We start from the raw sequence: 15,341 nt of genomic DNA, 5'->3' as shown, positions 1-15,341 counted from the left end.
TTGGAAAAATACTTATCCAATACTGAATTTGATTTCAGAGGCATTTAAAATCTCTTACCAAGAGAAAGAAGAACTGTATTTGTATGACCCCAGTCACTGTCCTGCCAGTCTGCGTTTCTCAATGAGATCAAAGGTCTGTTAATAGCTGGGTGATCCATGTGACAGCTAAACTCATCACCACTGTAGTTGAATGGTTTATCGGAAGGCGCGTCTCTTTCACTGGCTCTCGCTCTTCCTGGACTTTAAAACAAAGCAATCGCCCGAGTGTTTTTTCTTCAAAGATCTATAATTTGACTAACTGGACATTATGGCACAATATTAGACAGTCGTGGTAGGCTTACATTTCCGAAATTATTATTAAACGGCTTAGAATGAAACGAAGTAATGAATAAACAAAACTGACTGAATAGCCTATTTCTACTTATCGAGGTGTAAATCATTGAGCGAGCGGCACAGGTGGTAGTTAGGTGTGTCAGTAACGAATGATGGGCGTGTCTTTTCACCAATCAGCCGTCGATAAAAACCTCGAACTGCCACTGAAGTAAACCAATCAGGACCTCATGTCTATCGTTAGTTGAACCAACAGGAGTAAAATGAACTGGCAAGCCGCTTGCTTCATCAGTCAGCGAAGCGGTGGTTGTCTGGAAGAGTGCATATTGTGGGTATCTCGCTTAGTCGTGGTGTGAATGCAACCTTTTTTGGAAATAGTCGGCTTTGTACTTGGTAAATCGTCCTGTTCCAAGGAGACGATATATCGACCAAGGTGGGTGTCAGATTAGATTCTGTTTTCACAAACATTGCTGTTTGATTGCATGTTTGATATATTTTGAGTTTATAAACCACAAACAGTAGCAGCTTCATTTATTTAATTCCGGATCACTTGTTGGCAGCGCGCAAGAAAGAACTTAATTCAGTTTTTCTTTATGGCGATATTACTCTCAGCAACTGCTTTCACAGATGGTCAGCCAGCAACAGCCTCTCAGCTGTATTCAAGACACAGCAAGCACGATTTATCAGATTCATTTTGTTAAACAGTAACCAAACACAAACTAGTGTTTTTCCATTCTTTTGAAACACCTGCATAGGCTTTATTCCGAAAGCTGGCACGAATAGAAGGTAGTGGACGGGAGAGAATGCGTTTTTGTAATTCATTGCTGATTTTATTACAGTTGAATGGGAGTTAGCCATTGGTGTTACTAGGAATTAGCCTATGAAACCCTTGCGCGCTCCATGTGTATGTGCAAATGGTGTCCCTCGCTCCCCGCTGATTTTATTCCTCATTCTTACTTCTTCATTGTCACATAATGACATCAAACCAGGATAAAGATGTTTGCATTTTAGAATCATAGAGGTAGCGCTGCCCTCTTAGGAGCAATTTCTAAAGCGGAAAAGCAATGAACTGTTACAGTCTCTCTGCCAGTCTCATTGCATCAGCTCCTTTTTGATCTGGTTTCAGGTTATAGTGGCCTCATGGGGGGAATGAGAGAAGTCTTGTGAATATTTGGTAAAGCACAGTGGCTTCTGGTCTTGTGAGTCTCCTCTTTCGCTTTTATCCCCTCCAGCGTGGCAGAACGAGATGGGGAACGGATTATCAGAGCCTCACACCGTCTTCTCCTGTTTGCCATCCTTCCAGGCCCTGCACATTGTTATTCTTGGTCTGGACTGCGCTGGCAAGACCACGGTATTGTATCGTCTGCGCTTCAATGAGTTTGTGAATACTGTACCAACTAAGGGCTTTAACACAGAGAAGATCAAAGTGACTCTGGAGGGGAAAGGCCGGACTGCGGCCTTCCACTTCTGGGACGTGGGGGGTCAGGAGAAGCTTCGGCCTCTGTGGCGCTCATACACGCGCTGTGCTGATGGCTTGGTGTTTGTGGTGGACTCGGTGGATGCTGAGCGCATGGAGGAGGCAAAAACGGAGCTTCACAAGATCACGAGGCTCCAGGAGAACCAAGGCGTGCCTGTGCTGGTGGTAGCCAACAAACAGGACCTACGCAGCGCGCTGCCCCTGGGTGAGGTGGAGAGGATGCTGGCTCTGCATGAGCTGGGCAGCCACACACCCTGGCATCTCCAACCAGCATGCGCCATCATAGGCGAAGGCCTGCAGGAGGGCCTGGAGCGTCTCCATGGCATGATCGTCAAGCGACGGAAGATGATGAGGCAGCAGAAACGGAAAAGATGACTGGGATGGTCAACGTGAGAAGGGACTACAGGGCTTGCTCACTCCACGAGGCTGGGGCCAGTCACGACATGCGCTGCTCGCCTGAATGACTGTGCACTGGGGGATTGATTTGTGCTGGCTGAGTTTTATCAGTCTGATGGAGCAAGATGAACACACTCCAAAGATACGGGACAGCACACTCATCGACAACTGAACACTGTTTTGTCACTCTTGTTGTGGAGGATAGAAGTCATGGCATGGTGTGGATGACATCGTAGGATTTCTACATGAAGAAAATGTTATGCTAATTCAATGGACATGCGGTTTGTTGATTTTTGTTTAGCATTAAACACTGGATAGAAACTGTTACATTAAAGATGGCTCACTCCTGAAGAAGTTGAGGCCCTTTTATCTCCAGTGTTAATTTTCTATTATGTTTGGACACAATGTGAATTGATGAAAGGATAAATTACCAAAGCCTCTGTAAAGTTAAGTGTTCCAAAATGTGAAATGTACATGTTCAAACGATCTGTCATTTCTGTTAGTATAACATGGGCCTTTTCTGTCTTTACAGTACCATTGTTGCACAACAGAGGTGTGGTTATATGGGGAACTAGGATAAGTTTTATCACAAAGTTTGAGAGCACACAGACATTTTGAAATTAAAATGTTAACAAGGTGTTTCACCAGCTAAAATGCCTTCAGTTTTGCACACTGCAGTATGAATAGCAGCAAGGCCAGGTAAATGGGCCCAGGACTTCTGCCATGGTTCCTGGAGTTTCTCTGTCTACATAAGAAGTGGATTACTTGTGTTCTTTGTAGTTCAATACACATGTGCTTCCCTCTACATTTAATGCACTTTAGCATTCCCCTTTTGTAGTCTATGAACCTGTAAATTCAGATTTTTGTATGGAACTTATGACCGTAAAGATGTGATATATTGCTTCAAAAGAAGCGTTTTTATAAGTCCTACTTTGTTTCACACTCAAGTGTCTCATTTTATCACTTAGTATGTGTGTGATGCAGGGATGTTCATATTTGTGTCAATTTATACATCTTGAATAAAACACCTAGACTGAAATTGAATATTTGCTTTCTTCTTGACCATGTGTTGGATTTTAAATTGATGACCAGAGTGGTGTTCTCTTCTTTTTACTGCAGTGACAAAGCTGCTGGATTCCACTGATGTTTATTGCATTTACTATCCTATTTATTAACCCAATAATGATTTGAGGCACTGTGCCGATAAGCCAGTGGGCACAGGTCTCATCCTCTTTAGAGTGACTGGATGTTGGAAGTGCCTTAAACAGGTACCATTGTGAACTGAAGCATATGCCTGCCATTCCAAGCATGTGATTTGTGTGCCACTTTTCCTGTTCACTTACTTCCTTGTCTCCACCCCAATGCATACATTTGCATGCAGAAAGACACACACAAAAATCTAGCCACCCATACAGCCCACAGCTTCAAACAAAACCTGATGAATGTGATGGGGAGTAAATGAATCTGCTACTCATTACATTTGGTACCAGTTTTGCACTTGAGCATGCGAGAAGCATGACATGGCATGACTTGAATTAGGCCATTTCACATAACCCCACAGGACCACTCATGATTTACCACTTGTGTTGCATAGGTAGTCCTTAATGCCAATGACAAAACAGATTAAACCATCCACAATGCAAGATGAACAGGTACAATACACCATAACTGAATATTTGGTGAAAACATGAGCATTATCGCTTCACATTTTGGTCTGACAAAATACAGGGAAGGGATAAACAGTAAGACCTTAAGTGTTGTGTTCTGAATATGACTGGTTTTGTTGCGAGCCCCCACAGAGCTGTGTGTTGTATTTGGAAAGGATCTGAGACAGCTGGTTCTTGGACAAGCACAATGCCTCTCTGAACAATGATGTGCTCACAGAAATACTTGTCCACAAGCTGACCCATTACAACAGACCTTTCTGGACAGAAAAATGGAACAGATACAAAGACATGTAGCACCTGTAGGCCAGCTAGGTCTCCAGGCTACAGAGATAATGGAATTGACATACTTCTTATTGTGGTGAGTTTAGAAATATTTAAGCAGATTTTCTCTATGGGAGATGCTGCACCTTATACCATGGAAAACACCAGTCCTGGCTTGCAATGGTATGTGGAGACATTACAAGAGCTTCAAAGAGAATCCCTAATGCAGTGTCTTTGCATTTTGTAGGGTAGCAGCATCTAGACTCAGTAACGAAGTGTAGATGTCTTCAGGGCTTTGGAGGGAGCAGTGTGATCTGACTGTTTGACTGTGTGCTTTGATTTGTGTTGAAAGCAACACTGGAAAATTACACCTGACAGTCTCCACTTCACATACAATGTGGATACACTGAATTTTAATGAGAACGTAGCATGCCCTTGTTTTGCTGAAAATAAAGGCCCCTCGTATTAGTGGTAGATATGTCTTTGCAGGAAGCTGGCAGACTGCCTAGTGCCCAGTGCCCTAGTGCCCAGTTCTATCAACACAGTGCTCAAACAGAACTGATTAGTTCCCATGACTATGAGTGGAAATAATCCTGGTTTATCAGGTCCACACTAGCACTAATAGGTTAGCTGTACCCATACTTCCATAACAAGCCTTAGGCCTTTCTACACTAGTGTGGTCCTTGGCATGGATTCCTATTCTTTTGCTCTTGTGATGTAATTAAACTTTTAAGGAATAAAAGGTTTCACGTGGAACAGGGGAGTATAGTCTGCAGAGAACTACTTACTGTTGCTCTTTGCCCTACTCCACGAACATACTGTTTCAGTTTTTGGCGCACTCCAACACCTCCACTCTCCACTCCCGCCCACTTGGCCCTTGTGTGATGTCATTTTACTGTTCCTTGTCATAAAAGGGCTTCTTAAGCATGTCAACAGGTTGCTCACAGTCATAAAACGTTCTCAACACTGCCAACAGAAGACCTTTTTTGGAGGAAAGGATGGCGGATCTGCCGTTAACCTTTTTTTGCATAGCAGATGCTGACTGTTATTTCCAGGGACAAGGGTACACAGCACAGCGCAACAAAGCAATGAAGCTGATAGTTAATTTGACCAGCACCTATAAAGAACAGCGGTGCCTGGTTTGGGTCTATTTCCTACACATTACGGTCAATATGTTTGTGCAGTGGGTTGCTTAAAAAATTATAATGAACAGAAATCAGTGGTTTTGAAACAGACCAATGAAATAATATCAAAACTGCAACTTCTTAAGATGAGTTGAAATTTTGGCACAAGATTGAACTTCACAGAAATAGGCAATGATGTGCTGATGCTTCACTAGTCCCTCTCAGATTCATCTGACTCCCTCCTTAAGACAGTCTTGTTTTAAGTTCAGATTACCATATGTTAAAGGGGCAGTCTATCTCAGCCGTGTAGCTGAGGTGTGAATGTATGTGCAGGCGTGTGGTGTTAACAGGCAGAGGTGTGGTTGGTGGGGCTGAATGAGGAGGGAAAGCAGCAAAAGATAAGTGTGGAACCACTCCCAGCCTTTCCTGAGAATAATCCTCCCACCCTCTCCTCTCTGAAAAAAAAAATGGCTGTGTAATATCACAACCTGTGCTTCTGTACACTTAAAGCCTTCGATTGGTTACATAAATATATTTAGTAATATATTATAATTAGATAAATTTACTTTATACAGTGTTTCCACTAATTAAGGACTATAGCAAAACATTTTGGAGAAAACAAAAAGGGAGGTACAGTAAGCTGTAAAAATATTTCTTGTGGTATGTAAGAATCAGAATATTAATGAGAATATAGGCATTATATGACTAGCCAATTATTTCAAGTGCTTCCACAGCCTGCCACTTACTGAAGCAAATTGAAATTACCTCTATTTAAATCACATTTAATTTTCAAGTTGATTTATGCTGACAGAGTCTGCACATCAAAATGTGCATCTTTTCACCCAAAAGCAACTTATTATGACTAAAATATAGTGGCAACTTAGATATAATTACATATGATTATTGAGTGGCAATTAGGTCATTGTTACCCACAAAGTTGCACATTATTGTAGGCTTTCAGTTTAATTTATTTCAGGCTGTTTTGTTCTCAGAAGCATTACATAATGTAATACATTTAAAATGTACATTTCAAACATCTGCCTGCTCCTGTACATTGATGACTAAACAAATGCATTTGAAGTCTGCTGAAGTTTGCATGAGGCATTTAGGGCCGGGCTCAGTTCATCTGGATGAACATTGCTTTGGCCTGGTCCCTCTGTGGCTCAAACACCCATGAAAGCTAGATGGGAGGGAAAGAGAACACCAACTTACTTTTTGGAAACAGTCAAACATGAAAATCTAACAATTAAGGAGCAGGGATAATCTCTTTAGTTATATTTGTGGTTTTACCTTGTTTATGAACTGGTGCTTTCAAAGCCACTGTAGGTTAATTTTTCTGTCGACTCACTGGGTCCTATTGGACAGGAAGCAAGGGTGCACACCACCTTGTCCGTTTCCTTAGCCTCCCTGATTAGAGGTCAGAGATCATGACAACTGAAACTTTTAAGATAGAACACATCATTTTGTAATATGGCTCATCTGTGTATAGCACAATATGTTATGGTATTTTTCGTTTCCAAAAGAACACTTTTCAGCATGTACTATTTTCCTGTGACCTTCCCCAGATATTCCCCTACATTTCAGCAGGGTATTTGGGTTTTAATGGTAATACTTTCCCACTGTAGTCAGATCTACAGTGTCAAAAGAAAGGAGGTAAGCCAGGGATTGATTTTGAATTTTGTATTCATGTGAGTATCTGAGAGTGAGAGTGAGAGTGAAGAAGCAAAAGGAAAAATAAAATGTGCGAGAGAGGGGGAGAATGTGTGTGAGGGTATTTCTCAGTACATCTGACAGTTCAAAGCCATTCTACACTTTAAGCAGCTCTCAGTGGAATCTTAGAAGTATTCGGCTTGTGTTCTTCGACTGCCCTTCAAATAAGGTTAGTTGTGATTCCTAACAACTCCTAGGTTTATTTTAGCCAGTCTAGTAACCATACTCTAATGAGCTTCACACTGTATTAAAGGAAATAATATTCATAGCATTTCTTGTGGAGCTTGTTATCTGTTGTGCACATTTGGGACAGCTGCAGTCTCATATAATTTGTATTCAAGGGAAACTTCATGTCTGACTAGCAGTGATGTCATTAATTTGGACAATTATTAACAGTGAATATTTTCATGAGTCTTAATCCTCTTTTGTTGTTGGATAGGTTTTGTACTTTTTGTGCTATTTGTCTCTGTGGCAGAATCCACTGATATATATCGAGGCGATGAACACTAATATAGCATATTGGCATAACCTGAGTGTTTATGTTCATATCTTTTATTTGTCTGTCATTTATGGCATTTACATTTACATTGTATTTTCATTTACATTGTATTTACATTTACATTTACATTTACATCTTAGCATCAACATTCTGTGAGGAAAATCCAAACAGAAAAAAATGGTGCATAATATGTCTAGAAATAAATATCAAGGTTTACAGGGCATAATTTAAAATCTGTTTAGTTCTTAGTGCTTTGTTAGCGGGTGGCATTGTTAGCAGGTGGCTCCAGGCAGTCATGGGACAAAATGTTAATTTGAATGAATCCTCTAACATTTGATAGGGCTCCTGGCTGAACCATGGGATGTGTAGTCTTGGCGTGGGCACTAGGGGATACAGGAACTATGCTGGCCTGTTTTGTCTGGTAGACTTTTTGTTCTCATGTAGGGTGGGGATGTCCTGAGCTTCCTGTTGAGGAGTGGTCAAGACTGGATGTGTGTTGCAGACAGTCAAGACATCTTACTCTTTTTTGAATCTATAAATGAAGAGTTTCCCTCAAAAATACTGCTGATAAAAGATTTCTTGTGGACAGAGACAAACTGTCCTATCAACTTCTAAAATATTAAGTAAATTAACATGTCAAGGAAGTATTAATACAGATTGAGGTATTACTAGTATAAGCCAGCTAATAATAAAAATAATGATTGATAACATTAGTTTAAAAAAAATTTTTTTTATCATTAACCAACCAAGGCTAAATAATATAATAGAGTTCCTAGGCTCAAAATTAAAAAAAGAAAAGTCTCCATACAATAACAAACAGTTTCTTTTAGATATCCCCTCTATGAAACATTCAAACACTTAATTAAAGCACTCAATCTCATGCTGTGTAAGGTACTCTGCCTAAATGCCTCTTAATAATCAGATTCTCATTGTACAGCCTTACCTTTTTCAGCCCATGCCCTCTTTAAAGCAGTGTCTGATGTGCCTGACCAACTGTTGTGTCTGGACATCATTTACCAACTCTTGGCCCTTACACTGTTGTTTCCTGCACACTCAGCTGGGAGAACTAGAGGCCTTGCAATCACATTGACACTGGCTGAATTATACTCTATTGGTACAGTGCAGTCATCTCTGAAAGCAGAGTGGGACACTGGCGGCATGCTTGCCACTTGAAAAACATGGGGTTGCCTGTGACCACCATCTTTGGATCCACACATTCTTGCAATTAGGCTGGTGTCAATGTGGTAATGACTGATTGACAGTTATCTGTAGTGGCAACGTGTGAGGTGCTGTGTTTGTGTGCAGGTAGGTTTCATGTGGAGTATGTCTACTGGAGTGGACCAGTAGGATTATCCTCTCAGCAGGAAAAACCATTGAGCAATGACTCATTATCACATTTGATTTGCAGGGGGAAACGAGGCACAGTAATCTTGCACTGCAGATCACCATAAAACACTGTCGTCATATGGGTCACAAACCCCAAATGAAACCAAATTAACAAATGGTGTAAGGAAATAAACTTGTTGTGCTCATTTAGATTGGAAAACAGGAGAGCACAATGCTGTGTATGTGACTGGAGCACTAACCACAAAACATATACACTATATTGCCAAAAGTATTCGCTTGTCTGCCTTCGCACACATATGAATTTGAGTGACATCCCAATCTTAATCCATAGGGTTTAATATGATATCTGCCCATCCATTGCAGCTATAACAGCTTCAACTCTTCTGGGAAGGCTTTCCACAAGGTTTATTATGAGAATTTTTGAACATTCTTCCAAAAGCGCATTTGTGAGGTGTGATACATGTTGGACGAGAAGGCCTGGCTTGCAGTCTCCGCTCTAATTCATCCCAAAGGTGTTCTATTGGGTTGAGGTCAGGACTCTGTGCAGGCCAGTCAAGTTCTTCCACACCAGACTCGCTCATCCATGTCTTTATGGGCCTTTCTTTCTGCACTGGTGTGCAGTCATGTTAGAACAGGAAGTGACTATCCCTAAACCGTTCCCACAAAGTTTGGAACATGAAATTGTTAAAAATCTTGGTATGCTGAAGCATTAACTAAGAGGTCAAGCCCAACTCCTGAAAAACAACCCCACACCATAATCCCCCTTCCACCAAACTTTACACTTGGCACAATTCAGTCAGACAAGTACCGTTCTCCTGGCAACTGCCAAATCCAGACTCGTCCATTGGATAGCCAGGCGGAGAAGCGTGATCTGTCACTGTAGAGAACATGTTTCCACTGCTCTAGAGTCCAGTGGCATCCGATGCTTTAGACCTCGCTCTGTCATTTTACGGGACCTACCACTTTGTGGCTGGGTTGCTATCGTTCCCAATTGCTTCCACTATTGACAGTTGACTGTGTAATATTTAGTATTGAGGAAATTTCACAACTGGACATGTTGCACAGGTGGCATCCTATGATGGTACCACACTAGAATTCAGTGAGCTTCTGAGAGTGACCCATTCTTTCACAAATGTTTGTCGAAGCAGTCTGTATGCCTAGGTGCTTGGTTTTATACATCTGTGGCCATGGAAGTGATTAGAACACCTGAATTCAATGATTTGGATGGATGAGTGAATACCTTTGGGAATATAGTGTAGCTATGAAAATAAAGAAATAAAAATAAAAACACATTTCCAACAAATAAGATAACAATTTCATGTTGGAATGCAAAAAGACTCATGATGGAAGCAAAGAACAGTTATAAAAAAGAAACATCACGGATTTTCTCTGGACCCATCTGAGGAAGGAAGCTTGGAGTTGGTGAAACGTCTCTGCAGTGAAACCATATCTGTTTCCATATCACACCCTGTCACTTCCCAGTGTGTCAGCAGTGTCCTGCCCCACGGGCTGTAGCTGGCTGGACTCCAGCAGGAGACACCTGTGTTGTTGTAAGATACCCTTACCCTTGTTGTTGTCTAGCTTACCCTTGATTTCTTGGCACACACACATTAGTCACACACTCCAGAGCCCTGCGCACTTCAGACACAATAGCATTTGTATTAGAGCTGAGTAATGCGCTATGCTACTAGTTTTCTAGAACAGGCACCATGAACTTGTTAACATATGATAATCTAGACAGATCACAGGACATTACAAGTAAAATATAATTCAATAAGACATATGAAGTCTATTATACTGCAAAAGTATTTTTAAGTGTTTATTTTTCATGCAGGAATGCCTAGCGTATTTTTTTTCTGGTTTGATATACTAATGTGATATATTAAAAAAGCCTTAACAATGTATCATTGTAAAAATACAGTTGCATGGCCTACAGATAAGGGAACCACACCATAAAGCTGGAATTCCTTTTCCTCTTATGTATCAGATTACCTTTGTTGCACTTCTATTCATGCCTCTTTCCTTTGCCCTTGTATGCTCTCACTAACACCTCTCTTATCAGTGCTTTTCCTGTTCTTTCATATTCCATCAGTAGACTTTTCCTCTTTCTTTCCATTTTTGTACCCTTCCTCTCTCCCTTTACTGCCCTCTGGGCCTCCACTCTTCACCTACCTCCTCTTACTTTCCTGTCGTTTTCTTTTACACTCCTTGACTTTCCTGTTCTTTTCCTTTCTTTCAAGTTAAAGGTGTCAAAAGTCAATGTGTTTTCATCCCTGTTTCTTACCTCTCTAGCTTTTGCCCTCACTTACAATATGTCTGCCTCTCTATATCTCTCTATTTTCTATCTCACTCCTCTGTCAAGGATGGTAGGTATTAGGATAACTGAATGAGTGGTCTCAACAAAATGGGAGAGGAGTTGCTTTCTCATGTCTTGAGGTCAGAGCAAGGGGAGAAGGCTTGTTTGACCCGTGTTGTCAAGCTGATGTTGTTGGGTTTACTCTGTGACTGATGATCTGCATGGAGGGGACACTTTACAGCCCTGTGCTTTTTCCTTTGCCTAAATCACATTTTCTAAGAGGCTAGCCTTCACAATTGTAAACAAAGTGATTTTACACAAGGTTAAATGTGTAACCTAATCTGGTCAAAGTGCAATACTGATGACAAAAGAAAAATGAGAATGCCCAATCATCTTGTTCAAAATAAGGCCCATGAAAGGATAATACAATCATGTTTTGCTCACTGAAATGGTAATTCTGTAATTTTTGTATTCTCCCTAAGGCAGTGTTCTGCTCATGGCCTCTGTGAGATTCTTCCTGTTTCAGAGAACATGACTTTCCTAAACTCAACTCATACTACAGACTTGTGGGTTATGTAATGAGACATCTGTGAATCCAGCAAAGGCTCATGGGTAATAGTCAAAGGCCTCACTTGATGCCCCTCTAGTGCACAGAGAAAGGGAGCGTGTGACCTTCCGTTTCTATTCCTCCCCTCAGGGGATGGAACTGAGCTTCCATGCGTCACACTTTCCCAACATGCTCGTGGAATCGGCTAACCTGTCAACACACAGACAGACAGAAGGAAGCAGGAAACAACTGCTCTTACCAACTCCACAGTCTAAACTTCAATAATTATCCCAAGACTTGTACCTGGCCTATTGTTATAGATATAACCTGGAAGGTTCCCTGTTACCTATGCAATGGTCAGAGAAGAAGACAATACTTGTATAATTCCACCATGCCAGCAACTGCTATTCTAAATATCAGACATTATATATTTTTTCTTTGTTTTTCTATCAGTCCTGCAGTTAAATGTCTTTCTGTGGTACTGTGCTATTAAAAATGCAACACACTCTCCATCACTTCTCTGGCTGTTAAATGCCTGAAGGTATGAATCAGATGTGTAAAACCCTTTAAGTTGTTTACAGGTGTCAGAGAATAAGGTTCCATGCATCGGTATAGTCAGTGAAGTTCTTGCACTCACTTGAGTGGATGAAGCATCTTATATCAAGAACTCATGTCTCATAGGAGAGCAGGGTTTACCCAGCGACTATCAACTCTCTGTGTAATGAAAACAAAATCCCTCATCACTGAGGACCATCAGAACACTTAAATCTCTTAGGCACCCCTTCTCACTTGTGTGTGTGAGTAAGTGAGTGTGTTTGTTTAAAAGTCCAAACAAGGGCATGGGCAAGGGTGTTTCTAAAAGGAGGATAAAAGAGTGGGAGAGTGGGAGGGAATGGGTATGTTTGTTTCACAAGAACACAAAAAATGGAATAGAATTTTAAACGTGTCCAGGAGGTGAATGATATGAAGTGTTTAAGCTTGGTGGCTCAATCATAAAATCTAGAATTATGTAAGAGTGAGCTGACACACATAGAATTATGTAAAAGTGTGTGTGTGTGTGTGTGTCTCTCTCTCTCTCTCTCTCTCTCTCTCTCTCTCTCTCTCTCTCTCTCTCTCTCTCTCTCTCTCTATCTCTCTGTCTCTCACACACACACTTGGCAAAGACAGCTCTAGGGAGAGTAGTGCCAATCCTCCATACTCATTCAGTGCCCATGGGACTGAGTGCATGAGTTGTACATGACAACATGGACCATACACACATCTATTAAGCCAGTGTGAAGGACAGGATGGAGCACAAAAATATTCAGAAATGCTGCTCATTTACATTACATGTAAAATAGCAAATTAATTTATCTACTTTTCACATCAAAAGTCTAATCCTAATTTTAACCCAGTGATTAAATTCTAGAGTTGACATATCCATGGAAAAATTACCAGGTAAATAAATACAAGCACACAAGGTGTAAATGAGTGTATTCATCTAGCCTCAGAGTTGCCTGTTCAGCCTGACATTATTTAGGCCTGTGAGGTTTCTGCTTAAGTTTGGTTGTGGTGTGAGTTCAATTTTGGAAGAGCATATGCCATACACTGATTAACTAATTAGCAGTCATGTCAATGGAGGGATGGAGAGGAACACATTACCTCATTCTGTGGGCTGTGATGTGTGCAGTGGTAGCTCAGTGGATAAGATACTTGACTACCAATCAGAAGATTGTCAGTTCAAGCCCCACCATTGCCAAGTTGCTACTGTTAATCCCCTAAGCAAGGCCCTGTATTCTACAATTGTTCAAGTTGTATTCAGTCAGAATTGTAAATTGCTTTGGACAAAAGCATCAGTTAAATGGAGAAGGACTGCCTGTATAGCAGACTCAACAAATTGTCATGACACTAATTATCAGCTTCTAGGTCTTGCACAGTTGCTGAAAAAGGATATTGGTAAAGTACTGTATCTTCCAACATCCTGCCATAGCCAAAACTAGCAATCTTTGCTGGGAAGCTGAACAGAAACCATACTTTTTGGGCAATGGATGGCAGAGAATTCAGGGCTGGAGCCCATCTCCATGGGCCCATAGATACACTAGGCAGAAATAGTTGGTAATCACTGAGTTTTTCCTAAATGTTTTGTGACAACATCTTCACTGTCTTCAGCTTTGCTGTTGGAGATGCAGATGAAATAATGAATCTTGTAGATTCCCCTGTTTATCATCATAAACATTAAGGTTTGCCTTATATTTCTGCCTCATACAATGGGCTAAGTCATGTTAACCAGTCATCATTAGGCAACACTGCACTGTAAGTGTGAGCATTGAGGATAAATATAGCAATGGACTTATCAGAATCTCATTTCAACTTATTTCAACAATCAAATCCGACCCCTGACTTTTTAAGACATGTAATGTCACCACACAATTACAGTCACAAAAGAACCTGAAAGCTGACTTATGGCAGGTCACACAAAATGTATTAATGATTAAGTCACATTAATTTAAAATGTAGAATCTTACTTGTGCAGTAGGTGCCAAAGGGCATATAAGGATTTTTCTTATCGTTTTTCTTGTTACCTTGAAAGACTTTTTGATTTTGATGAACATCACTGAGTTCTGGCTTTGACAGAAATCCTAAATCAAAGAAAGGGTCACACCAATTACTTCATTCCCTCAATGTGCATCTCAGTTGGAATCTACATGGGGTGTAATTTTAGTTGGATTTCCCTTTAATATAATATCTCAAGCTTACAATCATTGGTAACTGTGTTTGTGTAACTTTGTGTAACATCTTCCATAAAGATTTGATTTACAGCTTCCAAACACAGATTAGTAGTCTCATGGTTGTAAGAGCAAAGCACTCTGCCTAAACCCAAAAGACAGTCATTGCTTTGGCACTCTGCAGCTCCGTGTGCAATCAGTATTTCACTGTAGTGATTCTAAACTCTGTGAAGATAAATCCCTTTCACACCATCTCAGGAATGTATGCTTATCCTAAAATAATTACTGCTAAAGTATCACATCAACATGTGTTCACAGATGCAAAACATAATTATATTTACATTAAATATATTATATTTACATTAAGTCACACTTCATAGACATCACATTGTGTTTGTGGGTGTGTGTGCAATGTAGTGTAGTGGGTGTGTTAGTGTGTGGCTGTGTGTGCTATTTAAGTTCACGCTTGAGGATAAAGTTTGACCTAGTAAAGTTTAGTTGTAGTTCCTCTGTCTGTCACAAGGTAATTTTTGTGTGCTTGGGGCTTGCATCTGTCTTGCCTGCTCTGCGCTAACAGAGATTCAGCTGTAATTAACTTATAAATATCTGCATTCCATTATTCAGACCCCCCCCCCCCCCTCCTCTCTCTCTGAGACTCACATTCCAATTTATGAGGGCTCCATTCCAGGCTGTAAATAGGCATCATTTGAGTGTTTGACGGAGGGAGGGATACAATGGCAGAGTGATAGTGATGACTGCTTCTTCCATGGTTCATAAATTAAAGTATTTATTTTCCCTAGTAGAGAAAAATATCTGGCCAAACATTTATACTCTTTTGATTCCATCTCCCAAACTCACAGAACAAACAAACAAACAAATACTGCTGTTATTATTTTCTCATGTTCTTTAATTACTGTATGTCTCGATCATACAGTACCTTTGGCCAAAAGACAGCAAAATTAATATCATAAGACAAGGTTAC

General features: G+C 40.6%; 1 protein-coding gene across 1 annotated transcript; it reads left to right on the top strand.

Annotated features, from left to right (window-relative positions):
• Window positions 1-565: 565 nt before the first annotated feature.
• arl4ab (ADP-ribosylation factor-like 4ab) lies at window positions 566-3,247 on the top strand. Its single transcript, XM_027006307.2, has 2 exons — window positions 566-763; window positions 1,563-3,247. Exon 2 carries the CDS (start codon window positions 1,577-1,579, stop codon window positions 2,180-2,182), a length of 606 nt encoding a protein of 201 aa, XP_026862108.1. The 5' UTR covers window positions 566-763; window positions 1,563-1,576; the 3' UTR covers window positions 2,183-3,247.
• The last annotated feature ends 12,094 nt before the right edge of the window (window positions 3,248-15,341 follow it).

The sequence above is a fragment of the Electrophorus electricus genome, chromosome 8, assembly GCF_013358815.1.
Source record: "Electrophorus electricus isolate fEleEle1 chromosome 8, fEleEle1.pri, whole genome shotgun sequence".
Lineage (NCBI taxonomy): Eukaryota > Metazoa > Chordata > Actinopteri > Gymnotiformes > Gymnotidae > Electrophorus > Electrophorus electricus.
The sequence above is the reverse complement of the archived record's forward strand: the minus strand, read 5'-3'. Positions and strand labels throughout refer to the sequence as shown.

Bases quoted from the DNA above. Each gene is read 5' to 3' on its own strand.
- arl4ab (XM_027006307.2), top strand. From the start codon at position 1,577: ATGGGGAACGGATTATCAGAGCCTCACACCGTCTTCTCCTGTTTGCCA.